This window comes from Lepus europaeus, chromosome 7 (genome assembly GCF_033115175.1).
Source record: "Lepus europaeus isolate LE1 chromosome 7, mLepTim1.pri, whole genome shotgun sequence".
In the NCBI taxonomy this organism is placed as follows: Eukaryota; Metazoa; Chordata; class Mammalia; order Lagomorpha; family Leporidae; genus Lepus; species Lepus europaeus.
In genome coordinates, this window is record NC_084833.1 from 8,797,929 (window position 1) to 8,812,850 (window position 14,922).

The window sequence follows — 14,922 nt, forward strand, 5'->3', positions numbered from 1 at the left end:
CCACGTGGGAGACCTGGATTGAGTTCTGGGTCTCCTGACTTTGGCTTGGCTGTTGTGGTCATTTGAGGAATGAAGTAGCGGATGGAAGATTTCTCTCTCTCTCTTTCTGTCACTCTGCCTTTCAAGTAGATGAAAATAAATACACGTTATAAAAAAGAATCAAGAATATTTTTAAAAAATTTATTTGACAGACAGAGATTCAGAGAGAAAGAGAGAGAGAGAGAAAGTCTTCCGTCTGCTGACTCCCTCCCCAAATGGCCGCGTTAGTCAGGGCTGGGCCAGGCTGAAGCCAATGGCCGAGAACTCCATCCGGGTCTCTCACATGGGTGGCAGAGGCCCAAGGACTTGGGCCTTCTTCTACTGCTTTTCCAGACACATTAACAGGGAGCTGAATCAGAAGCACAGCGGCTGAGACTGAAACTGGTGTTCCGATATGGAATGCCAGTGTTGCAAGTGGTGGCCACAGAGTATTAAAATAAAAAGTTCTATACCAGCTCTCAGTTTCCTCCAATGGACCCTCTCCCTGTCACTCATTTCTCCTTAGCTCCATGGCTTCCTTGTGGTCTCCACAACATGCCAAATCTTTCCTTCCCCGGGTCTTCATCCATGGCTCACCGTTGCTATCGCCATCTGGAATATTCTTCCTCGCCTTTGTGTGGCCGGCGCCTTCTCATCCATTTAACTCCGGCTTAATTTTTCACTTAGTTGATCACTGCCTGTAAGCTACCTAAGTTCCCCATCCTCCTCCGCATCCTCTTTAGCCAATCATTTCGTGAAGAGCTTGCACTGATCACAACTTGAAGTTTTCAAATTTGTTCTTCTTGTTTATTGTCTGCAATCCCCACTAGAGCGTCAGCTCTGAGGGCAGCCTGACACATGGGAAGTGTCACCAAGTGTCTGTTGAGTTAGCAAGAGGGAGACAATGGGGCTGTGAGAACACTGATATTCAGGGGGTGGACAGAGGAATGGTCAAGGTGGTCTTTGAGCAGTGGACAGAAGCTTGGATGTCAGTCACCAAGGGAGGAGCAATGCGACAGCTGGGGGGTTCTTTGGACTGCAGGTGAGAGCAAACCTGTCCAGAACTGTTTTTCTCACAGTCTGGCTGTTCATCAGCAAAGCTCTGTGTCAATGTCATTGAGGTGCACTTGGCCTTCCCTCAGCTTTGGGCATCACGTCTGGACTGAGTTCAAGTACAATGCAGGAAATAGTGGGGAGCATGGAACAGAGGTCTCCTCACGACTCCTGCTGGTAGGATGTAGGGTTGGTCTCCGGAAGACCCCAGCCAACCTGCCCCTGTATTCTGCCCATCAGAAAGGACACATGCGCCCCCTGGAACCTGGGGCTATGTCTGTCCTGCTGAGGTTAAAAATTCTCTTTCCTGTCCCTGAATAAATAGGATTCTTTCCACTAGGGATTAAGCATCAAACTGTGCTCGCCTCACACACTTTTCACAGAGAAGAGTCTTCCTGCTGGGCTAACGGATACAAGACGTCAAGTGGGGTGGATGTGGAGAAGCGGCCCTTGGGTTTGACACGTGGATGAGGTGTGCCCCTCAAGGGGACACATTCTAAAGAGTGATTGGGCGAGCCTGCAGATGCAGAGGCTCAGGAATTACTGGAAAGAGCTCAGGAGATGAGAATAGACCACCTGGAGTTGTGAGGTTAAAGCAAAGAGAGGAAGTGGGACAATCCCTTGGTGCAGGAGGCAGACACAGTGGTATTTGCAGTTCCGGGCAGACTTGAAGATGGTAATTGAGCAAGAGGAGTCAGCAGGAGGGAGGGAGTAAAGATGTTGAAGCAACACGGGGTAGTTGATTCCCTTGCCCATGGGGTTGGGATCAAGTGCACGGAGCTGATGGCTGTTGCTGGAACAACTGGGGAGACTTCTCTAAGAAGACTCAGTGGCTCTCAGGTGGGAGTTACGAGGGTAGAGGTAAAACACCAAGATGCCCAGTGACGATTGCTCTGGCTTTCCTTTGTGTGATAAGGGACTCATTCAGAGATGGCACCTGAAGCCTTCACCTGTCTGTCACTTTTGTTTTGACATCCTGATATAATAGACTCTGGAAAAAAAAAAAAAAAAAAAAAACCCAGCTCCTATCTATGTGGTTGTGCACTGGAAAGTCCGAGGACAAAGCCCATCCTTGAGCTTTCTTGTTCAGATCAGTGGAGCCGCCCAGTGCATAGTCATGGGTGTGGCGATTATGGGATGCAATCCAGAGGGTGCAGGTCACTCAACAGACAGCCCGGGACTGCCAGATCTTTCAGAGTCAGATGGGCAGAGGGTAGAGCTGGGAGAGAGAGCCCTGGGTTGGGCAGAGAGTACTTGGGATCCAGGTCCAGGCCCTGCACTTAGAAGCTGGAGTTCACTGGTGCCCTTGGAGCCCACGACCTCATCTGCAGAGGATAGGGCGGGGGTGGCTCGTCTCTTCCCTCCCCTCCTGACAGTCATAGAATGTGCTGGCTCCTTGCAGGGAATTCATGGAAGGCCCTCTTGCTGCTATCACCGCCCTTCCCCTGGGGAGCCTGACCCTGCTCTGGGCGGGCCCAGCATAGGATGCGACTTTTTCGGCACCACTACCCCTGGTCTCTCACTTCTGGCGTCTTTCTCCATCTGTTTGTGGGCTGATGGCATAGGGCCCAGCGTGTAGGGTTGGGAGCCAAACCCTTCTCCTAGATCTATTTATTCAGATGGTAGCTATGGATGCAGTAAAAAAGCAAACAGAAGTCTGACTAGAGATATGAGCTCCGTATTCCACAGCAGTTAAAGCCTATGTCCACTTACGTAGGAGACATAAAACACAATGCCGTTAAAATGAATAATGGCCCCAGTGGAAAAAATGCATTTGTAAGAAAAGGTTCTTGGTGAGAACGTTCAGATCCATGCGGGTCTGATTGACACCAGCTTCGTGTGGCTCTTCAGTGGCTCTCCGAGTCTACATCATTGCTGCTTCCCCAAGCAGGGAGACTGGAAGGGACGCGTTTTCTCTTAGGCCACCCTGTCTGCCCAGTATGTGGGGTAAGACTTGGACCTGGGAGGGGCTCCGAGGATGTCTCCCGTTGTGATTGGGGGAGGTTGATAGTGGGAATAAGTGAGGCGTAAGATTGCTTGGTTCCATCAGAGCTGTCCCATGCATGCCTGCCACCATGTGGGAGCCCTGGCTTCCAGCTCCTGGCTTCAGGCTGGGCCTGCCTTGGCTGTTGCAAGCACTTGAGGAGTGAACCAGCGGACGGAAGACTTCTCTTGGTCTGTCTCTCTGTCGTTCAGATAAATAAATAAAGAAAAAGCTGCACCAATCAGGTCAGCCCAGACTCTGGGCTCAGCCACTTGGTCTCCCTTAGATGGGATTCGCAGTGGTTTCCTCTTCAGGGGATGGCTCTGGGGATTCAATGAGCTTTAGACGCGCAATGTTTAGGAGAGTGTCTGGCACAGCATCAGTGCTCTTGGGCCACCGCATCTGCCCAGATGAGGTCAGTCAGTCATTCGGCAAACACAGGGTGCCAGGAGCTTGCCCCCATGTGCCCTGCGGGTGGCCTCTGTGCCCTCCAGGAATCAGGATGCAGCGGGAGAAAGGAAATGGCCGCTTCAGAAAGCACAGGCGGCCTCCGGGACTGGCCCTTCCCCGCGGCTCGGACGTCCTGGAGGGTGAGCTGGGCTGGGCGGGCCGCGCTGTCAGCTGGCTCTGCTTAGTCCGCTGGCGGCCAAAGCCGGGAGAAGGGAGGATCTGGTATTCATTGTGCAGTTGTTTCGAATTTTCTTCTGCTTTCGAGATCCTCTTCTAAGGGAGAACAATGCCTTGAACAACCTGGGCACCCGCGAGGAGACAACGGCCAGGCTCTTACAGGCCAATGGCTTTGGTTCAGTCCTCCTAGAGTGGCTGGAGACCATGGGGGTCAGTGGCTCCTGTGAGCCCCAACCCATGGAACAAGGCGCCCTAGTCTCACGCACAACTGTTTAAACCGTCCCTGTTTGCCAAGGAAGGGCAGGCTGCTGTGCACCAGTGGGGTTCTTGTGAGGCTGGGCGGGTGGGGACGGAGAATCTCGGAATTCCCCGGGGGGACCCAGATCTGGAGCCAGGAGCCTGCCCCTCGCCTCTGCACCCCAGCAGGAAGAGGCCGGCCGAAGCTCCTGGAGAAATCGCCCCACCTGGCTCGGCTCACAGAGCAGCAGTTGCGAGGGTCCCCAGCACAGGGCCTGGGGCTGACATTGCCACAGCCAGCGCTCCTCAGAAGGCCAGCTGGGGGCAGAAGGCCCAGGGCTGTGTCCCAGGAATGGGGCGGGGCTTCCTCATTCCTTCATTCTTGGCTGTTCACTTGAACATCAGTACATTCATCAGCCTTTCTGGGTCCTTCTTTCATCACCAGGAAAAAGGGCGAATCCACAAGCATGGGGCCCGTGAGTGGAAAGCGGCAGGAGACGCTAAACGGGTCTCTGCCTGTGACCTTCAGGCTGAGGAAGACAGTGTGGGAGCAGCAGGTGGGAGGGCAGGCTTGAGGGCGGCATGGCCCCGAGCCACAGCAGGGGTCAGCTATCTTTCAGATGTGACAAGTCTGGAGCCAGGGTCCCCAGACTTATGTCACCCAAGAGCCATCCTTGTTACTTCTGCCCCTGCCACCTGCATTCCCTACGACTGTTTGCTTAGTATCTTTCTCTAAGTACATTTAGTTTTGCAACCTTGCACTGGAAGAGAAAGAAATCTTTTTGTCACGGACTCCCAGCACGTGTCTGAAATGTGCTGGGACAAGCAGGCCACAGTTAGAAGTCTTTCTCACTGTCCCCTGAAGTCATCCTGACCACTGCCCCGGGCTTTCCTTGCGTTCTACACACTAGGGGTCTCCAAGGCTGTCTGGTGGTGATGTTGGGAGTGCATTTGTTGTTGGCATCAGTGCAATTATTTGTGCCAACTGTGTCCCCATCTAAGATGTTCCTGGGACAGCATGGCTGCTCCTTGACCAGTGGCTTCCTGGGCTCTGTATCAGCGTCCCCAACACGAGAGAATGACAGTGAGGGCAAACTGAAGTCAGATATTTATCACATGTTTGGAGAGAACAGTGTCGGGTGTGTAAGAGCTCCACAAACGTTATCACCCACTGTAAATTGGGTGGGGGGTGGGGGGTATCTTTCTTAATCCACTCTCTGTTGCTATAACAAGTGCCTGAGGCCAGGTGATGAGTTATAAAGAAAAGAGGTTTGTTTTGGCTCATGGCTCTGGAGGCTGGGGAGGTGTGGCTTCTGGTGAGGATTCCTGCTGCGTCCTGTTAGGCAGAGAAGTGGAAAGAGGAAGTGGCTTGCAGGGGAGGAGCCCGTGTGCCAGAGAGAAGCAGAGAGAGGCTGCCCTGTTGTATCAAAGCCCACAGTCCTGCCACACACAACTCCCTCCCACAGACCTAATCAGTTGTGGGAGAACTCTCTCGAAAGACATTGATCCTTGGGGCCGGCTCTATGGTATAGTAGGCTGAGCTACCACTTGAGGCTCCAGCATCCCCTATGGGCAGTCGCAGCTGCTCCTCTTCTGGTCCAGCTCTCTGCTAATGGCTTGGGAAAGCAGTGGAAGGTGGCCCAAGTGCTTGGACCCCTGCACTGCGTGGGAGACCCGGAAGAAGCTCCTGGCTCCTTGCTTCAGATAGGCATAGCTCCCGCTGTTGCCGCCATCTGGGGAGTGACCCAGTGGATGGACATGCTCTTCTCTCTCTCTCTCTCTTTCTCCTTCTCTCTGCCTGTAACTCTACCTCTCAAATAAATAAATGAAATCTTAAAAAAAAAAAAAAAAAACAAACAAACCAAAGACGTTGATCCAGGGATGAGGGTGAAGCCCCCTGGTCAGTCACCTCCTGCCTTTCCATGCCATTGTCTTGGGGACCTTGCGGTCAGCACATGAAACTTTAGCAGCAGGAGGTTCTGGCTGAGGGTCTTGCTGCCAACTGCCTTCAAGGAGACAAACACAGGACAGATATTGTCCCGGGCTACCCCCCTGCCTCTGTGCGTGTCTGCTGCTATCTCCACGGGGACAGGTGCGGCCAGGTGGCCTGACTGTCCTTTCCTTCGTGATTATAGGATTCAGCTAAGATGTGGTCTTGACGTCAGTTGTCGTGAAATCTCCCCATTGTAATCAGTGGCCATCTTTGTCCACTGGGTGGTTGTCAGTTCTGGGCCTGCCACTCGCCCTGGACAGCCACGGGCTGTTCCTGGAATGGGACTCATGACTTGGAGGGAGAAAGGAGCTGTGGGAAGCAGGCCCAGGTTCCCCTTGTGGGGCTGGAAATTCTGCTTCAGGCGCTGGAATTCTGACTTCCTGTTTGGCCTGGCAATCGATCCCCCACATTTTCGGCCTTGACGCATCCTCTCCCGCCCCCTCTCAGGATCTGTCTCCTCATTTGCAAAACGAAGGGGTTGCATCAGATCGCATCCAAGGCTCCGCCTGTTCAGCTGGAGAAAGCTATGATTCTGTCTCCCAGCTACCTCCTCACTTTTCTCTCCGGCCTCTTGATTGACAGTGGGAGGGAGGGAGGAAGGAGGAGAGAGGGGGGAGGCCGTGCGTCCTGCATGCCCAAGCCAGCCCCTGGCCCCACCAAGAACAGGACAGTCAGAATGGCGCCAGTGCTGAGGCTGAGAATCCCTGTCTTAGGGGAAGGGAGACAGAGGAGGTGCGGAACAAGAGTTAAAAGGCCAAGGCATAAAAATGCCCTAGAAATAACAAACGGTTAGATGCGTGGCAATGAAAGGGAAAATTTAGAGAGAAAATAAAATGCATGGGAAAAGGGGTTTTTAAAAGGAGAATAGGGGACTGGCATTGTGGTGTGGGTAAAACCGCTGCCTGTAGTGCTGGCATCCCATATGGGCACCGGTTCTAGTCCCGGCTGCTCCACTTCCGATCCAGTTCTCTTCTATGGCCTAGGAAAGTGGTAGAAGATGGCCCAGATCCTTGGCCCCTGCACCCATGAGGGAGACTAGAAGAAGCTCCTGGCTCCTGGTTTCGGATCGGCGCAGCTCCAGCTCTTGCGGCCATCTAGGGAGTGAACCAGTTTTGGAAGACCTCTTTCTCTCTCTCTCTGCCTCTGCCTCTCTGTAACTCTGCCTTTCAAATAACTAGATGAATCTTTAAAAATTAAAAAAAAAAAAGAATAGGAAAAAATCTTCAGGGAGGGGGAAACTGAGGTTTGAAGTGATGGAAGTCTGCCAGTGATGACCTCCCATGGTGCAGGGTCAAAGGTCAAGACCTTCTGCAAGCTGGCCAGGAAGCATGGGCAGGCCAGGCCCCAGCCAGGGGCAGGACATCCGTTTTCCTCTCTGCACTGGGAAATGAGAGGGCTACTCAACCCTACGTGAGTGGTAATTCCAGGTTGTTGGAATTCCAGAGGCAGGTGGAGTTCTGGGTTTAGGGCCCTCGGGCCCAAGTGCCATCCTCTCCTCTCCCTGGGCCTCAGTTGTACTTGTTGTCACTGGTAAACTCCACCTGCTTTGCAAAAACGATTTCTTTTTATTTAAAGATTTATTTATTTGAAAGGCACAGTCAGAGAGAGAGAGAGAGAGAGAGAGAGAAAGAGAGAGAGACAGAAAGAGAAAGAGAGAGAGAGAGAGATCTTCCTTTTATTGGTTCTCTCCCCAAATGACTGCAACATTGGGGCTGGGTCAGGTAGAAGCCAGGAGCCAGGAATTCCATTTGGGTCTTACATGTGGGTGGAAGGGTCCCAAGTACTTGGGCCATCTTCCTCTGCTTTCCCAGACACATTAGCAGGGAGATGGACTCCAAGTGGAGCAGCCGGGACTTGAACCAGTGCTCACATGGGATGCTGGCATTGTAGCAGCAGCTTAACCTGCTATGCCACAATGCTGGCCCCCGACAAGAGATTTCGCACTTTCTAAATGCTTCATTTACTGAATGGATAAAACCATAGCAGTTATAGCAAAAGTAAACGAAGTCACAGAGAATCCCAACAAGAATCCCAACAGCTTAAAAAAAAAAAAGAGTGCAACCAAATTGCAAAAAAAAAAAAAAAAAAAAAAAAAAAAAAAAAAAGAAAAAGAAAAGAAAGAAAGCAAAGCTTGTCAGGGCAGGAAGGAAGTGTGTCAAGTGCTCTCAGCTGGGTGGATGGAGTTGAAACTGCTGGCCCCAGAGCCGACACCAGTGTTGAGGGGATTGGTGTCTTCCCATTTCCTTCCTGGTTCACTTTGGAGATGCCACCGCCTGTTGGGGACCCTCCTATGGAATTTCTGCAATGCAGTCAGCAGTGGTGCCCCAGATCACGGGCTGGACGGGCCGGCGACAAAGGCGGTCCTTACCCTTATCATGAGTGTTATCATGTGAGCCAGCATGATTAGTTTTTCTGGGAGACCTTTGCTCCTTACAAAACAGCAACAGATCCGTTGTCTCCAGTGCTGGAGGCAGAGCCCACATAAAGCAAGATTAAAGGAAATAGACAGAAAGGAGGTCTTCGTGGTTTTAGGGAGGGGCAAGGAGGTCCACAGCAGAACACACAAAAGTCCCAGCCACAGAAGAAAAGTGAACAAATTGGACTTTAGGAAAATGAAAAGCCTTTTGTGATCCGAAGGCACCAATCAAAAAAAAAATTAAGAGGCAAGTTACAGACTGGGAGAAGATAGGTATCTGATGCAGTATTCATCTCCTGACTACATGAAGAACCAACAGATCAATAAGAGGAAGAGAAAAGGACCCGATGAAAAACGGGCAAGAGACAGTGGCACTGAGGCCACTCGGCTTGGGGGCAGAAGGGTGATTCTGTGCGGTTGCAAAACTTCCTGCTACCCACCCCGGAGACACAGTGCTCGGGGGCCTTCACCCCGTGTCCTGATACAAATCCCTCCACCCTCTCGAAAAAAACGCGCCTGGGAACCCAGTCCTTTTATGCACCCTTTCCATCAACCTGTTCCAACTGGGAGAAGGACCCATGACTTCCTATTCACCCTGTTCTGTTTGAAGTTCTCTAAGAATGGAAGTGCGTGGTTGTAGGTATGGATATTGTAAGCCAGGTTTGAGTTACAACTCTGCTCCTTTTCTTTATTTTTAAATATTTATTTATTTGAAAGGCAGAGTGACAGAGAGAGAGGAAAAAGAGAGAGAGAGAGAGAGAAAGAGAGGTCTTCCATTCTTCCATCCAGAGGTGTCTTCCATCCACTGGAACTCCATCCAGGTCTCCCGCGTGGGTGGCAGGGGTCCAAATACTTTGGCCATCTTCCTCTGCTTTCCCAGGCACATTCGCAGGGAGCTGGATGGAAAACAGAGCAGCTGGGATTTGAGCTGGTGCTCATATTGGGTTCCAGTGTTGCAAGTAGCTGCTTAACCTGCTGGGGCACAATGCAGGCCCCCAGGGAGGAAGTGGGTCTTAACAAAGGTGGATTTTGGTGGAGGCCGAGGTAAGAACTAGTGGCAGACAAAGTTGGAGAGAAAGGCTGGCTCCAGACGTGGTCCCACTAAGAAAGCTGGACTTTTCCTATAAGAAAGGAGTAGGTGAATGTTGTGAGCACAGGAAGTGGAGGGTGCAGCCCGGGCTGGGCAGGCCCACATGAGAGGTGTGAGACCAGGGCCAGGAGGTTTGTGAAGAGAGCAGTGCGCAAGTTCAGGTGCAGGTGGATTGGGTGTGGTTCAGGGCAGAGATGGTAGGATCCAGAGGAAGATGCAGGAAGGTGATGGGAGACGGGGGTTGGGGGGGAGACGGGGAGGGGAGGTGAAGGAGCCCTGAAGCCCGATGCTTGGGTTTCGGAAGCAGGAGGAGGAAAGGGGTGGCACCTCTCTTCCTGGGTCCTCATTTTCGTGTGCTATTTGGGGGCTCTCAAGAACACACTGTCTTCTCTGCTCTCTGATGTGCGCGGGGCACCCAAAGGACAGACACCGACTTTCCACAAACTTCCTTTCCACCCCTGCTGCCCAAGAACCGCAGAGGAGGGCGTGCAGGAGCCGAACAGACTCACAGCTCATGCCCGCCCAAGGCCTTCTCCCACAGCCCAGGGTCTGTGCAGATGCTGCACCCCGGGGTTGGGGAGTCAACAGTCAGCCTCCTGATTTTACAGGGAGATGCAAATGGTGTTTTGAGTAAAAATCCCTTTGTTGTTGTTTCACAGGGCTGCAGCAGTGGCCAGGAAGAAAACCGCCCCCTCTGAAAGTTGTTTTTGTGACTGTTCTTTGGAGCATTGTTCTAAAAATGGGAAATTACATGTTGCCGTGCCAAAGGAAACAAACACCTGCAGTAAGAGGAATACCTTCCACAAGGCGGCTTCTGGGAGCCTGCACGCTCACAGCCTGGCTGGCTCTGGTTGGAGAGCTGCTGTGCACACTGCACTGAGAGCATTTCTTCCTATCCAGGGGCAGGGGCAGGGGCAGGGGCAGGGGCAGCTACAGGGCTCAGGTTGCTTTCTCTCCTTCGCTCAATAAACATCTGTCAAGCATCTCTTCTGGGTTAGTCCTGTGTGTCACTCTTCCTTTTCCTGGAAAGCTCTTTTTTTTTTTTAAATTATTATTATTATTATTTGAAAGCCAGCACTACAGAGAGGGAGAGACATAGATCTTCCATCCTCTGCTTCCCTCTCTAGAAGGCTGCAGTGGCCAGGGCTGGGCCAGGCTGAAGCCAGGGGCCAGGAGCTTCTTTTAGGTCTCCCACATAGGTGGCACTTGCTTTACCTGGGCCATTAACAGGGAACTGGACTGGAAGTGGAGCAGCTGTGACACAAGCTGATGCCCATGTGGGGCGCCGGCGTGGCAGGCAGCAGCTTTACCCGCTGTGCCACAATGTTCGGCCCCTCCCGGGCAGAGTTGGCTGCAGGTGAGTGGCTTTCTCATCACTTGTTTTTCACAGCAATGCAACATATCTGCTGCCCCCAGATGCCTGGGGAGCTGAGAGAACCATAGCATGTTCTCTCCTTCTCCTCCTCCTTCTTCCCACTCTCCCTTGTTCCTCTTTTTCCTCTTGACTAGTCTAAATGCATGCAATCTCATTTTTAGCATGTCAATCAATATACTTCTTCAGGCACATGGTCTTTCAGTTTCCCACCACTGGGGTGCAGTCTGAAATTCCTGTCTGCAGTGGTAGACATTAACAGATCACTTTTTTTTAGCTGGTTAATATTTAACATTGAACAGCATTCATATAATTGCAAAATAATCAGGCTTTGAAGATTGTCAAGCAAGAAGTAAATGCAGTTCAGATGGATTTGTGATTTAGGATGATCTGCTTCCATAAACTGATTTCATCTTCATTCTGAAGAACAAGAAAGAACAACGGGACAGGACACATTTCAAACTTTTTGAAATTTTGGTTAGAATGTCCTGCCTGAGTGTATGAATTTTGCAAATGTGTTGGACAGAGAGTACTGCGTGGGTGGTGGGCAGAGGGAACTGTAGGACCACTTGATTATCGACATGGCCCTGCCTGGCTGTAGAGACGTGGAATAAAAAGGGTTTTGGGTCTCATCCTATCCAATTGTCCTCAGTATCCATGGGGAATTGGTTCCAGGACCCCCTCCGACACCAAAACCCTCGGATGATCAAGTCTCCTTTGAAATGGTGTCTGTACACCTCCTCTTGTGTGCTTTAAGTCATCTCTAGGGTGGGTGCTTGGCACAACAACTGAAGTCACCACGTGGGACGCCTGCATCCTGTATCAGAATGCCTGGTTCAGTTCCTGGCTACTCCATGTCCCGGCTGCTCCACTTCCTATCCATCTCCCTGCTAATGCGCCTGGGAAACCAGCAGATGATGTCCCAAGTCCTTGGGCCCCTGCACCCACGTGGGAGATACGGAAGAAGCTCCTGGCTCCTGGCTTTGGTCTGGCCCAGCCCTGGCCGTTGTGGCCATTTGGGAAATGAACCAGTGGCTGGACGATCTCTCTGTGTCTTCTTCTGTCCCTCTACCTTTCAACAAATAAATAATCTTTTTTTTTTTTTAAAGGCAGAGTTACAGAGAGAGACAGAGACAGACACAGAGACAGAAACAGAGATCTTCCATCTGCTGGTTCACTTCCCAAGTGGCTGGGGAAGTTGGGGCTGGGCCACCAGGCCCAAGCAAGCTCCATCTGGGTCTCCCACATGGATGCAGGGACCCAGGCACTTGGGACATATTCTGCTGGCTTCCCAGGCACATTAGCAAGAAGTTGGATCGGAAGTGGAGCAGCCAGTACTTGAACCAGTGCTCATACGGGTTGCCAGTGTTGTAGGCAATATCTTAGCCCACTGCACCTAATGCCAGCTCCTCCCTTGAATATTTTTGATCTGCTGTTGATTGACTCTGTGGATGCAGGACCTGCAGAGCTCAATGTGCTAAACGTACTGTCCATACTGGCTTCAGCTTTTCCATTAGAAGCTCAGAAAATAGGGTCCTGGGGCCAGTGCTGTGGTGTAGCAGGTTAAGCTGCTGCCTGCGGCGCTGGCATCCCATATGGGCTCCAGTTTGAGTCCCAGCTGCTCCACTTCCAATCCAACTCCCTGCTAATTCTCCTGGGAAAGCAGCGGAAGACAGCCCAAGTGTTTTGTCCCTGCTATCCATGTGGGAGACCTGGAAGAAGCTCCTGGCTTTGACCTGGCCCAGCCCAGCTGTTGTGGCCATTTGGGGAGTGAAACAGTGGTGAGAAGATCTCTCTCTCTCTGTCTCTCCCTCTCTCTCTCTGTAAGTCTGCCTTTCAAATAAATAAAAATCTTTTAAAAAATACAGATATGTTTCCAGCAGTGCAAGGATCAGGAGGGATGGAGAAGGGTTTTTCAGGGGACTTTGGGAAGACGAGGCACTGCTGTCAGTCAAGATATATTTTATTTATTTATTTGAGTGACAGAAGGACAGGGAGAAACAGAGATGCATAGACAGAGGGAGCTCCCATCTGCTTTTCACTCCCCAGATGCCTGGAACAGCTGGGCCTGGGTCAAGGCAGGAACTCAAGCCAAGTCTCCCGCACGGGTGGCAGGGGCTCAGGCACATGAACCATCACCACTGCCCCACAGGGTCTGCGACAGCAGGAAGCTGGAGTCCGGAGTCAGAACCCAGCTCTCTAATGCAGCAGGCTGGTGTCTTAACCACTAGGCTAAATGCCACCCCTGTGGAATTTTTTTAGGCAGTAAGATTTGTTCCAGCAGCCATAGGCCACTAGTTTAGAGGCTGTTTGCCGTATTTTAGGCCACAGATGGTGGAGGCCTGGCGGTGGCAGTAGGGTAGAGAGAAGGGGACAAATTCAAGATAAACAGAAGGATTTAGAGACTCACGGATGTAGGCCTGCCCCTGTACTGATGCCCTGTGGCCTGTTCCTTGTCCATCCCTCCTGGGGAGCCGCTGATCAGCTCTCCACCCTGTCCTAAAGTGAGGGGTACCTGCTCTGGGACAGGGGAACGAGGCCATCCTATAGGAAGCTGAAGAGCTGTGTGCCTTGTGGTTACACAGAGCGGCTGGGTGCCATGAGCACTTAACTGCAGATACAATATGTTTTTAAAGATTCATTTATTTACTTGAAAGGGAGAGAGAGAGAGAGAGAGAGAGAGAGAGAGAGAGAGGAATCTTTCATTTGCTTGGTCATTCCCCAAATGGCTACAATGGCCAGGGCAGATCTGGGCCAAAGCCAGGAGCTTCTTCCAGGTCTCCCACATGGGTGGCAGGGGCCCAAGCTCTTGGGCCATCTTCTGCTGCTTTCCCAGGCACACTAGCAGGGAGGTGGATTGGAAGTGGACCAATCGGGACACAAATGGGCACTGAATAGGATGCAGGTGTTGCAGGAGGAGGCTTTCCCTGCTGCCCCACAACACCAGCCCCAGCTGCGGCTATCTTCCGAGTTAACTGGACTTTTGTGATGGGAAGGCTGGGAATCCACTCACTTGACAGAGGGACAAATGTGAGGTCCAAATTCCTGGCTTGTCAATTCCGGAACTGGAAACCACACTGACTTAGCTGAATCTATTGTCAGGATTTTTTTTTTTTTTTTTTTGCATGGACCACGGTTTTATAATTTGAGTTTGTTCATGGAAATGTGTTGGGTGGCTAGCTGCCGATGACTCACCCCCACATTACTCCCACGTGGCCATCGGTGGATTCTGCAGGCGCTGGGGAGGAAAATGCCCTAATTGCACGTTTCGGAATGCACTGTCTGTGTGGTTCCATCATCAGCCAGAAGCTTCCTTATCAACTCTCTGAAGCCATTGGAGCGGCCATCGCCCTGCGGTGAATTACTATCCACAAATCCCCTGGTATTCACAAACAGCAAGCATGCCTTGCATCAGCCATAAACTGGAGGCGATTGCATCCACATCATCTTGATAAAGTTGGTGAGGGCTGGTTTTGCTTCCTCTTCCTGCCTGGTGAGTCACACATAGCTTTTTTGCCAGGCCAGCCGCGGCCATCTCACGTACAGCACTGTAGCCTTCCCACCCGACAGTTCACCCAGGCCCCACGCGGACACGCAGAGGGACAGCCCTCGGATTTGTCCAGCATTTGGTAGTTTCCATTCCTCCTTGGCTTTCGGCGAGAGTGAAGCTCCTTTGCGTGCAAGGGATGAGGAGTAACAGGCACTTTTCAAAAGCAATTTCACCCAGATTTAATTTTCTTGACAACGGGATCAAGAAGCATGGTCTTTTCTCCTTTGAGCTTCCCAGAGGCAGGAAGACTCTAAAACTGGTGGAGTGCTTGAAATACATTTCTTATTGTCTGTCTTTGTTTGCTTTGTGGAAACACCATTTTAAGTTTTTTCTGCACTCAGTTTGTGCTTACGACTGCCCGATTGCAGGAAGCTCATACTGGTCTCTGTTTTAGACTTTGGCATAGTGATGCCAAATGACTAAGGCTGATTATATTAATATACTTATATATTTATATATATATATATTTTTAATTAAACTTTTATTTAATGAATATAAATTTCCAAAGTATAGCTTATGGGTTACAATGGCTTCCCCCCTCCCATAACTTCCCTCCCGCCCGCTACCCTCCCCTTTCCCGCT

The 14,922-nt window shown here is 51.3% G+C and overlaps 1 protein-coding gene across 3 annotated transcripts in view; it reads left to right on the forward strand.

Moving 5' to 3' along the window:
* AHNAK (AHNAK nucleoprotein) overlaps positions 1 to 10,319 on the forward strand; it is a 97,493-nt gene extending 87,174 nt beyond the window's left edge. For 2 of the 3 annotated variants that reach the window (XM_062196007.1, XM_062196006.1), the window contains exon 7: positions 10,078 to 10,319. Coding sequence is in view for 2 of the 3 variants with exons in the window: in XM_062196006.1 (XP_062051990.1) it covers positions 10,078 to 10,116 (39 nt within the window). In the remaining variant the exon portion in view is untranslated. The remainder of the gene's footprint in view (positions 1 to 10,077) is intronic. The other variant, XM_062196008.1, reaches the window with a different exon arrangement.
* Positions 10,320 to 14,922: the final 4,603 nt, after the last annotated feature.